This window comes from Panthera tigris, chromosome B4, assembly GCF_018350195.1.
Source record: "Panthera tigris isolate Pti1 chromosome B4, P.tigris_Pti1_mat1.1, whole genome shotgun sequence".
Classification (NCBI taxonomy): domain Eukaryota; kingdom Metazoa; phylum Chordata; class Mammalia; order Carnivora; family Felidae; genus Panthera; species Panthera tigris.
The window spans coordinates 70,385,035-70,397,794 of NC_056666.1; the positions used below are offsets into that span (position 1 = coordinate 70,385,035).

The 12,760-nt window shown below is 37.3% G+C and overlaps 1 protein-coding gene across 3 annotated transcripts in view; it reads right to left on the minus strand.

The window, feature by feature from the left end:
- Positions 1-12,721, minus strand: part of PUS7L (pseudouridine synthase 7 like) — a 33,017-nt gene extending 20,296 nt beyond the window's left edge. For 2 of the 3 annotated variants that reach the window (XM_042992131.1, XM_007072922.3), the window contains exons 1-2: positions 12,686-12,721; positions 8,619-9,538 (exon numbers count right to left, since the gene is read on the minus strand). In XM_042992131.1, coding sequence (XP_042848065.1) covers positions 8,619-9,522 — 904 coding nt within the window. In that variant the 5' untranslated portion in view covers positions 9,523-9,538; positions 12,686-12,721. Of the gene's footprint in view, positions 1-8,618; positions 9,539-12,685 lie in introns of those variants that run through there. The other variant, XM_042992132.1, reaches the window with a different exon arrangement.
- Between the last annotated feature and the right edge of the window lie 39 nt (positions 12,722-12,760).

Consider the following 12,760-nt stretch of genomic DNA (forward strand, 5'->3'; position numbering starts at 1 on the left):
TAAAATACTGTTTGTGTGTTTGTTTGTTTGTTTTTGGCATAGAGATATTTACTTGACCACAGCACAGGGAGGAGGAATCCAGGGAGAACACAGTGGTTGTACTGAATTAAAAGGGTGGAGGTTAGAGTTCAGGAAGGCTGAGTGGGCTGGAATTCACAGGGCAGAGTTCTAGATAAGAGGAAGCTATGTGTGCACAAAGAGTTCCAGAAATCTGCATAGGTGATCCCTTGAGGTGTTTGCTTTTTAGTAATCTGCACATACCTAGGATTAATTGCTATATACTATTTATCTAATGTTGCATAACAGGTCACTGCAAACCTCAGTGGCTTACAGTGTTCATTTATTTCTCATAGCGCCTGTGGGTCAGAGATTCAAGAGCAGCTTGGTTTGGTGGTTTGAGTTCATGCTCTCTCAAGAGGCTGCAGTTAGATGTGGCTGGGAATATAGTTATTCAAAAGCCTGACAGGAGCTGAAGGATCCATTTCCAAGGGGACTCACCTACATGGCTGGCAAGTTGTATTGGCAGTTGGCTACAGCCCTCAGCCCTCCAGTGAGCCATATGTATATCTTCACTTCAGTATAGTAGCCAGCTTACCCTACAATGAGCAATCCAAGAAACGTGGGCAAAAAGTATAATGCTACCTATGATCTAGCCTTAGAAGACACATACACCATCACTTATGTCATATTCTACTGGCCGCAAAAGCCACTCTGTGTGAGTACCAGGAGAAGAGCATTAAGAATCTTGGGGTTGAGAACTACGATCCACCTTTCGGCTCAAATACTTTTAGTACGACCACACAAACCCCCAATTCAAAACATACTCATTCCTTCCCAAGGCCTCCAACACTCATACGATTAAAACAGTTCAAATTCTAGCATTTTTTTAATCTAAATCAGGCCCAGCTATAGATAAGGTTCCTTGAGTACATATCAAATCAGAATCCTCAAATACAATTTCTCTTAATATGAAGGCTCTGAAGGACCGTGACACAAAGGGACAAATCTGCTTTTCACACACCTTGAAATGTTGAAACACACATAGGACAAGTGCTATATACTCTTTATTCAAACTGGGGGGGGGGCGGGGGGAGGGGGGAATAGATATACCTACAAGTTACTCTTACACAGCAGTTCTGAATCCAGCCAGGTATACGTTGTTGTTCCTTTATTAGCATTCAGTCCTCCCAGTATCTGGAAATAATTACTATAGCTCTAGAGTCCACTTTTGGGTGTCAATTTTGCCCTCCAAGTGAAACTTCCTCTTCTGTAAAAGTTACCTATTTATAATGCAGTAGTTTTCTTAGCCCAATTCCTGCCTTTGAAAGTCTGGCAGTACTGGGGTGCCTAGGCGGCTCAGTCAGTTAAGTGCCACACTTCAGCTCAGGTCATGATCTTGCAGTCCATGAGTTCGAGTCCTGTGTCAGGCTCTGTGCAGGCAGCTCAGAGCCTGGAGCCTCTTTGGATTCTGTGTCTCCCTCTCTCTCTGCCCCTCCCCAGCTCATGCTTTGTCTGTCTCTCAAAAATAAACAAACATTAAATAATAATAATAATAAATAAATACAAAATAAAAGTTTGGTAGTACAAAGGCCTCTATTTTGTACTGTATTTGACCTTTTCAAAAACTATGTGGGTTCACTCTATTAGACAAGGATACACTCAAATTTTGTGAAGACCAGATGTTTTCAACTTAGGGCTTCTACTGAAGATACCGAGGGAAAATATCCCCTAAATCCTTAGGTGTATTACTGTTTAACACAGGGGATCCCTGAGTCATGCCCTTCAAGTCCCCAGAGGGCCTTTGCCTGTCTGAATCATTCTGAGACACTGGTAGACGTTTGTGCAAAAATTTTAAAAAAGGATTTCACTGTTCACACCCTAGATTTCCTTGCTAGAACATGTCCTGACCTTGCCATGATTTTCTCTTTGTCTGGAAGCCATTTCTTAATTTAAACATAATGTGCCATCTTAAGAAACTGGGGATTTTTTTTTTTTTAAGAAAAAAATGATTTTGAACCCAGTGAGTTCTAGCTCCTTTATATCTAGCAGTTTTTCCTTTAGAATTTTACTACAAGCAGTAGAAAAGAAGCCTTCAACACTTTGCCTACAAATCTCTTTAGCTACAGTGCTCCTCTTTAGAAACATTTCTACTTTACATTTTACTGCCTACAACAAGGTTGCCAAACTTTCTGTCACTACATAACAAGTATTCCTTTCTTCCAGGTTCTAATAATACTGTCTCTTCCTTTAAACTGTCCTTGATAGCTTCCCTGAGGTAACTTCAAACATCTGCCTGCCAACAGGTCCAAAGACATTGCTACCACAAGTTTTAGGCTTTTGTTATAGAAGCAACTCATTTCTGGTACCAAAATATGTTATTTAATGCTGCACAATAAATCACCCCAAATTTTAGTGACATACAATAATAAGCATTTCCTATCTGTTATGGACTGAATATCTGCATCACCACAACCACCCCCAATCCTCAAATTCCTATGTCAAAGTACTAGTCCCAATGTGGCTGAATTTGGAGATGGGACCCGTAAGAAAGCAATTAACATTAAATTATGTCATAAGGGTGGGGCCCTGATTCAACAGGATTAGTGTCCTTATAAGAAGAGACATCAGAGAGCTCCCTTCCTCTCTCTTAGTTTCTCTCTCCATGTGTGCACAAAGAAGAGGTCATGTGGGCACATAGTAAAAAGATGGCTGTCTACAACCCAACAGGACAACCTTTACTAAACATCAACCCTGCTGGTACCTTGATCTTGGACCCCCAGTCTCCAGAACTGTAAGAAAATAAATGCCTACTGTTTAAGCCACTCATGTATACGGTATTTTGTTACAGCAGTCTGAGAAGACTAACATACTATTCCAGCAGTTTCTGTGGGGCAGGAATTCAGAAGTTGGACCGCTTTGGCTTGAGGGATACTATGAAGTTGCAGTCAAATATTAACTGAAGCTAAAGGTCATGTCCAAAGTGGCTCACTCACATCAGTGGCTAAGTAGATGCTGGCTAGTGATGGGAAACCTCAGTTTCTCCCTATAGGGCTTCTTGAGTGTTTTCAAGGTATGCTGTCTTGGTTCTGTCAGAATAAGTAGTATGAAATGCCTTTTATGACCTAGCCTCAGAAGTCACTCACTGTGGCTGCCATATTCTATTACTTAGACAGGATGGCCCTGATTCATTGTGGGTGGGCATTACAAAAGGTCATGAATATCAGTTGAGGATCACTGGGGGCTATGAGAATGCTGGCTACCACATTCCACCAGGCTAAATGATGAAATATTAGTCATTTGTAATCTAGTCAATTTGTAATCTCTTTGTCAGAGATTATACAAAGCTGGAGAGCAGCCAAAAAGGAGAGAGAGGAGAGATCTAACTAAATAGCAAGGGCATGCAGGAGAAGCCACAGAAGGATCATGCTATAATAGTAGAACTATATGACTGACAGCTCTAGAGTAAAGCCTACTCTAGACCTCCCTTAGTCAAACTCAAAATGAAGCCTCAAATGCATTTGCAAATTACTTCCTACCCGTTAAAGCAAAGTTCAACACTCTTTAAATGAAGACAACATAATCCAGACAGTCAACAAGGTAACACTAAGTTTGACCTTCAAAAAATATTACTAAACATGCAAAGAAGCAGGAAAATATGACCCACAACACAACTAAAAGACATTCACTAGAAGCACATCCAGAAATGACAGCAACAGAATTAGCAGACATTTTTTAAAGACCTATTAAAAATAGGCTCAAAGATTATAGGAAAACAAAAACATAATAAGTTGAAGACCTAAGAAAGAACTAAATGACACTTCTAGAGCTGGAAAATACAATTCTTAAAATAAAAATTTCATTGGATATTTAAATCTTTCATATATTTTCTTCTGCAAAAAGTATTCTAGGAAAATGGATATGGTGCTACCTCAAAAAATTAAATACAGAATTACCATATGACCCAGCAATTACACTTCTGGGTACACATCCAAAAGAACTAAGAACGGGGACTTGAACAGATATTTTTACAGCCATGTTCATAGCAGTATTATTCACAATAGACAAACGATAGAAATAACCCATGTCCATTGGCAGATGAATGGGTAAATAAAATGTGGTATATATACATATAATATTATTCAGTCTTTAAAGGAAGGAAGTTCTAACACACGTACAACATAGATGAATCTTGAAGATCTTCAGCTAAGTGATATGTGCCAGTCACAACTTGGCAAATATTTTATGATTCCACTTATCTGAGATACCTGGAGTAGTCAAATTCATAGAGACAGAAAGTGGGATGGTGGTTGCCAATGGCTGGTGGAGAGGAGAATGGCAAGTTACTGTTTAATGGGTATACAGTTTCAGTTTGGGAAGATAAAAAAGTTCTGAAGATAAATGATGGTAATGGTTGTAAAACAATATGAATGTGCTCAATACCATTGAACCGTACACTTAAAGGTAGTTAAAATGGTAAATTTTGTTACGTATACCTTATAACAACTAAAATTAAAAAGTTTTTTAAGTGTTCTACTTTTTAGATAGGCCTACTTATTAAGAAATTTTTTTATATGAACTATTTTTTTCTTAAAAAAAGAGTGGCCTTTGCAAAATCTGAGATAAGTATACTTTACCTTTGTCTTTTTCTTTGTTCTTGGACTTGTGGATATCCCGATATCTTCATACTATTCTCTGGAGTAGTACCATCAATTCCTCCCCTTAACATACCCCTCCAATTACTCATAGATTTTGTAAAACTAATTTACACTAATACATAAAAAGTTTCCATAATTTTTTAGTTCATTAATTCAAAGTAATGCTGTTAGAATTTCAAATAGTATAAATCTATAACTGCTTAAATCACTTAACTGCAATTCTCCCTTCCACATGTAAAACTAGTTTTGTTTTTTCCTTCAAAACAGATTTATCTCTTACCATTTACTGCATGCCTCATGTATCAAGTCCTATACCAGCAGTTTTCTCATGGATAAAGCAAGTCACACAACCAGACAGAAATTTCCAGGAGAGACACCAACATCTGGATAACTATTACATACTAAACATTTTCATTATTTCATTTAATTGTTAGAATATCATTGTGAATTAGGTTTTACTATTACCCCATTGTTAAAGTACAACAAAAAGTTACAAATTGTTAAGTAACTTGCCCATGGTATTATTCTTTCCATTTTTATATTTGTGGAGATTAAATCTTAAAGATACTAAAAAGTTCATACATCTTTTTATGAACTGAAGTCATAATATAAAATAAGACCTACATTCAAGGTCCAATCTCTTCATTTATACCACAGAATCCTGTATTATATAATACAATCCTGTTTCTGTGCCACATGCAATCTACACAAATTTGGGTTGCTGATTTTATTTAAAAAGCTTTGCTGTACAAGGCCAATATCTCTGATGAACCCAGATGCAAAAATTCTCAACAATATACTAGCAAACTGAATCCAACAATACATTAAAAAAAAAAATTATTCACCACAATCAAGTGAGATTTATTCCTGGGTTGCAAGCGTTATTCAATATGTACAAACCAATCAATGTGATACGTTCTAGCCACAGCAATCACACAACAAAAAGAAATAAAAGGTATCCCAAATTTGTAAGGAAGAAGTATAATTTTCACTATTTGCAGATAACATACTATATACAGAATACCTAAAGATTCCACCAAAAAACTGCTAGAACTGATAAATGGCTTCACTAAAGTCACAGGATACAAAATAAATGTATAGAAATACTTGCCATTCCTATATATCAACAATGAAGCAGGGGAAAGAGAAATTAAGAAAATAATCTCATTTATAATTGCACCCAAAATAATATATACCTAGGAATAAACCTAACCAAAGAGGTGAAAGATCTATACTTTGAAAACTATAAAACACTGATGACAGAAATTTAAAAAAAAAGACAGAAAAACATTCCATGCTCATAGATTGGAAGAACAAACATTGTTAAAATGTCTATACTACCCAAAGCAATCTATACATTTAATCGAAATTCTATCAAAATATCAACAGCATATTTCACAGAACTAACCCTAAAATTTGTATGGAACCACAAAAGACCCCAAATAGTCAAAGCAATCTTGAATAAGAAAAGCAGAACTGGAGACATCACAATTCTGGACTTTAAGTTATATTACAAATCTATAGTGATCAAAGCAATATGGTACTGGCATAAAAATAGACACAAAAATAAATGGAATGGAACAGAAAACCCAGAAATGAACCCACAATAATATGGTCAATTAATCTTCGACAGAGCAGGAAAGAACTTCCAATAGGAAAAAGACAGTCTCTTCAACAAATGGTGTTGGGAAAACTGGACAGCTACCTGCAAGAGAATGAAACTGGACTACTTTGTTACACCATACACAAAAACAAATTCAAAATGGATTAAAGACCTAAATGTGAGACAGGAAACCATCAAAATCCTAGGAAAGAAGACAGGCAGTAATTTCTCTATTATTGACGGAACATTTTTTCTAGATAGGTTCCCTGAGGCAAGGGAAACAAAAGCAAAAGTAAACTATTGGGATTACATCAAAATAAAAACCTTCTGCACAGCAAAGGAAACAATCAATAAAACAAAAAGGCAACCTAAAGAATAGGAAAATATGTTTGCAAATTACATATCCAAAAAAGGGTTAGTATCCAAAATATATAAAGAACTGATACAACTCAACACCCAAAAAATACGTAATCCAATTAAAAAATGGGCAGGAGACATGAACAGACATTTCTCCAAAACACACATACAGATGGTCAACGGACACATGAAAAGATGTGCATCACCACTTATCATCAAGGAAATGCAAATCAAAACTACAATGAGGTATCACCTCACATCTCTGAGAATAGCTAAAATCAACAACATAACAACAGGTGTTGGTAAGGATGTGGATGTTGGTACAGCCACTGTGGAAAACAGTAGTGAGTTTCCTCAAAGAGTTAAAAATAGAATTACCTTATGATCCAGAAATCTCACTCCTGGGTATTTACCCAAAGAATACAAATACACTAATTCAAAGGGATACATGCACCCCTAGGTTTATAGCAGCATTATTTACAATATCCAAGGCATGCAGACAACCTAAGTGTCCATCGATGGATTGATGAATGGATAAAGAGGTGTATACACTTCTGTATATACCATATACAATGGGATATTACTCATCCATAAAAAAGAATGAAATCTCGGCATTTACAACAACATGGATGATGCTAGAATAATGCTAAGTGAAAAAAGTCTGTTAGAGAAAGACAAATACCATATGATTTCATTCATATGGAATTTAAGAAACAAAACAAAAAAAAAATAAGCAAAGTGGAAAAAAGAAAGAGACAAACCAAGAAACAGACTCTTAACTATAGAGAACAAACTGATGGTTTTCAGAGGGGAATGGGTGAAATAGGTGATAGGGATTAAGGAGTATCATGATGAGTACTGGGTGATTAAAATAAACACTTAAAATAAAATGAATAAATAAAAGTTTTTAACCAAAAAAAAAGCTTTGCTGTATGAATCTATAAAACATGACCATCTGAAACACTTCCCATCCTTCATGTAAGATACTGGCCAATTAAATCTGGTGAGCTAAACTTACAGAATAAGGTTTCATCAGGGGTATCTGGGTGGGTGGCTCAGTCAGTTAAGCATCCTACCCTTGATTTCTGTTCAGGTCATGATCTCACAGCTCAATTCGTGAGAACAAGCACCATGCTGAACTCTGCACTGACACTGAGGAGACTGCTTGGGATTCTCTTTCTCCCTCTCTTTTTTACCCCTCCCCCTGCTCATGTGAGCATGACCCCAGCACCTGCACACGCTCTCTCTCTCTCAAAATAAATGAATAAACTTAAAAATATATATATTTCATCAGTTCCATCCAATCTTAGGAATTGAATATACCACTAAAACAGTGATTTTCAAAATGTGGTACCTAGACCAGTAGAAAAAGCATCACCTGGGAATTTGTAAAAAGCCCTGCCCCAAACCCTCTAAATCAGAAACTCTGAGAACAGGACTCAGAAATCTGTTTAACAAGCCCTTTTGGTGATTTTAATGCATGTTAAAGTTTGAGAACCTCCTCTCTAAAAGAGTGACTGAGTCAAAGGAAGGACCTCCTTATAAGTTTTTAGGCTCTCTACCTTGGGTAGTGAAGTTCAATTGTTTTATTTACTTATTTATTGTTTAATTTACATGAAGTTCAATTGTTTTAGATAACAAGGTATTCTCTTCACTTCGGGAAAGCGAAGCAGAGCAGATGCATTCTACTTATCTCTGAATACTTAATTTTAGTTAAAATAACTTTTAAAATATGAAATCAAGATTTATCACCAATAAAACGTTAACAAACTAACTGCTTCAACTTTATACGTTTGTGCTGATGTTAACCATATTTTCATCAATAAGGTTAATTCTTAAAATTAGTGTAATTTGTAAGGCTTTATCTTCCACTGAAAACCAGACCCAAATATTTTTCCCAAGAGTCCTCTGGTTAATTCTATTTAATTCATTTGAAATTATTCATCTTTCACACAATTTTAACAAAGTTTGTTGAGGAAAATGGTAATGATTTATTAAATTACCTGTATATATAACTTTTCGATCCTGGTACTCAAAAAGAGACCTCTTCCTGTGCTTGTGTGTTTTTTCCCGAAATCTTACTGTTATTGCTACATTTGGATTGCCAGCACTATGATTGAGCTCAGGGAAAGATTTGGTTTCCACAAGGTTTCCAAACTTTTTGTTGACAAAATGGTGGACAGCTTTTCTGTGGTCTTTGTTTGTATCAGGTTTAAAAGTAAATTTGGAATTTTCTTTTTTTGCATCCAAATATTTAAAAAAGTCAAATGCTTCTTCTTCAGATACCAAGTGACAGAGTTCCTTATACTCAAGATTTGGTTTTACAACAATCTCACTGTTTTTACCTACAGTTATTAAAAAAGGAAATTTCTGCCTAATAGCACTGTGCAGAATAGCCCTCTGGTTTTTGTCAAGGATTCTGCCTAATGAGAATTCAGGAGATGATCCAATTAGCTCAGTTTTAGAATTCCACTTCTCTTTTATATCACAGGCAAAGTGATTCAGTAGTTCGTTAGTTTTTTCATCTAACAAGGTACCTAAAACATCAACTGTTTCTTCTTCGCCTTTGGAAGTTCCATCACTGATAGTATCTTCCCTTTCTGAAGCAGATTGATAATAATGATCAGCACCAGAGCACCCAGCAAAAATACTAACTTCTTGGTTGCTTCCCTCTTCAAAGGATAAATTCTGAAGATCAAGTTTTGTCTTTTTGGCAAAGTTATTTGGCTCAGGTAGTACTTTACTAATCAGTTTACTTGGTGCCTTATTAACTAATTGTCCCTGTTCATCAATCTCTATAACAACAAAATCACTTGGTGAGCTTTTTATAGTGCCACAAAATCCAACATGATCAGTAACAAAACACAAAGAACTAAACCGGATTCTAAAATCTGTATCCTCTTCCATTCTTAAATAACAATGCCTACAAAAGAAACAAAGAGGTAGTCAGTTACCCAAAAGAAAAGCTATAGATAACAAGAAAAAAATAAATTTTCAGGATTTATTTTTCTTTCTCCCTTTCAATCCTGGTCCCCTTAAAATACAAATTATTTCTATAAATCATGGGCATTTTGACTCTCCTATACCAAGATAAGCTAATAGGCAATCTTTTTCTCATGAAACTGATGATTTGCAACTTTACTTTCACCCATTCCAAGCTTCCACCTATTATCCAGAATTAAAATGGGTCCGTTTCAAGTCTGCTTTAAAAATACCACGTGTAGGCCCACAAAGAAGGGACCAGAACACAGACTTAAACAATGATTTGTCCAAACCCCATCCCTGAAAATTTCTAACTAATTCCAGAGAATTTGTGGCTAGATTTGTATATATTAGGGGTTAGAGATGAGAGAAGGGTCTAGAAGACAGGAGGAAATAGTCCAAATTGATAAATGAAACTTGCAATGTGATTATGCTTCAAAATAGGCTTAAATTAATCCAGAATCTTAAACCTTCTTGAAAGCCCAGTTACAAACTTTTACAGACACAAGTTTTTAAGGTTGATGCACAGAAAAATTCCAACCATACAACTGGCATCAGAGAGAAAAAAACCCTTACAGATTTTCTTGAAGCAGTAGATAAGAGAATCCTCTGAAGAAGCCTTTACTCACCCTTCACATAACCCATGGCTACCATATCAGATAGCGCTATAAGAAAGATAAAATGCCCATGGGCCCCATACTACTCAGTTCTGTGTTAACTACAATCTCTAGGTAATTTGTCATCATCTGAACCTTCACCCCATTTCTACAATGTATTCTACCAATCTGAACCAATTTAGCAAACCCCCACCCCCCTATTATGCCATGTAGAAATCACAGCAAAGTCTCTATATCTTAATTTCTTAGACTAAATGAGGATATATGTATTTTCCTTCTTTCCGTGATTTCCTGCACAGTCTCCTCAGTTTCTTGCCATAACTGAAACCTGGCTATTTCCTCATGCTTCTTCTCTAGTCTTCTCAAGTGAGGACTCTTTTTCCTTTGACACCCACCTAACTTAGGACCTGGAGATAGTAAATATTTTCTATTTGCCACAGCTCCAAACCATTTATCCCTCCTCTACCTCCCCAAATCCCAGCTCTTTTGAAGCTCATGCCATCAGGCTCTACCATCTGCTATCATCTTCTCTTTGATCCCCAGATGACTCTTCTTCATTCACTGATGCCTTTAGTGCCTCCCTCAATGTCTACCCAGCATGACTTTCACGTCCATCTACATGCATCATCTATTTAACACCACAGTCCTTGATCTCCACCTCAATCCACTTCCACGTCAACTTGGTCATAACCTTGACTTTCTCATCACAAAAAATTACATCAGCTTTAAGCATCTGGCTCTCTGATTACTGTCAAGAGATGACAGTACATGATGGCTGTCCTTTGATCACGCAGTACTTCCACCCCAGACATTCTTATACATTGTGAAGGCCTCTCATCTGCTTCTACTACTAGTCTACCATAGTCCATTCTCCACATAGCCAGAATGATGATTTAAAAGGCAAATTAAGTCATATCACAATTCTCTTTAAAACCTCTGATCACATTTATAATGAAATCCAAACTACTTACCCTGGCTTCCAAAGACTTCTAAGATTCTGGCCTCTGTTTATTCTCCAAACTTACCTTGTACCCTTTCCCCAACCCACTATACTCCCAACCACACCGGCTTTCTTCAGTTCCTTTGTGTTAACTGTTCCTGCTGATTAAATTAGTCCTTCCCCAATGACATCCTCAGAGAGGTCTTCCCTGACTAATAAGGTAAAGGAACCAGCAAGGCACTCTTTCACCAAACTCTATTCAATTTTCTGCACAGTATTTCTATCTAATAATTTTCCCTATTATTTACGGTAGATCTCTCACAACTACAATGTTAGCTCTATGGGAGCAAGAACCGTGTCTGCCTAATTGACTAATTATCTCACATTCAGAACAGCGTCAAGCATATAGTAAGCATGCAACCAATACTGACTGTTGAATAAATGAAACTAGTACAAAATAAGAGCTGTAAGAGTGAAGAGGAAGAAAAAAGAGATCACTCCGGCCTATGAGAATCAGAAAAGGTGTAATGTGAGAAGTGGCCATCTAAGTCTTCAAAATTATTCAAGAGACAGAAATAAGGTAAAAACGTAGAAGTAACATACAAACAAAATATGCAATGTGCCAGGGAAAATTGAACAGCCCAGATACAGGAGTAATGTCTTACAGTACAGTTCTAGAAAATACACTTTGGATTAGAGCCAAACTGCCAGTGAATGCCCTGCCAAGGACTTAGGATCTATTGAGTGGTCAATAGATGGCTACTGCAGGTGTTTGAGTAGAAAAATGGCACAATCCAAAAAGCTGTTTTAATAAGATGAATAACGGCACTGAGCAGGATGAATGTGATGAAGAATTCCAAGAGTTTGAAAGCAATGTGATCAAGAGCACTGTTTTAGGATTGGCCTTGTAAAGAATAAAGATCTACTCTCTCCCAGTAAAAGCAAGATGTGACGACATTCTAAACTACTAGGATAGGTAGAACTGAAAAGAACGTAATGATCAGGGAATTACAACAATCATCTTATAAAAGAATGTAGCTGAGCTGGAGGGGGCCAAGGAGCCCACGTGGAGTTAAACACAAATGTGCAGTGTTCCTAAACAGATTTCTTGATGAGGGTACAGGGTGGAGAGGGGAGTGAGTAGTTTGGCTAACCCAAGACAGGGTAATTGTTGGTTGAGGGGAGATTCTAGGGAGATGTTAGAAATGCAGCAGGGAGTGCTTTTTCCCCTCACGCTCTTTCTTCCAATGCCAACGCTCAGCCGAACTCACTCTTACTTGCTTTCTGTCACCAATTTGCAGAACTAGTCTCCGGCGGGGTTGTCTTCTAGCTAATCCGAAAGAACCCCCCAGACACAGCCAATGGCTCCACTTCTCCCTCCACTTCTCCCTCCACTTCCCCCGCCTGCCCCAACGCACGATACTAGCCCATGTCGCCCTCCGCCTGCGGGCAAACAGTCGAGGGTCCCATTACTAATCACGTCATTGCCCCCCACAGAAACGCCAAAACTCGCAAGATTGACCCGGTCTACCTCACGTCCACGTTACGGAATTCCTGGGCACAAAACTGTGCGCATGTCCGGAAGCGCTAAAATACTTAGCCTCCG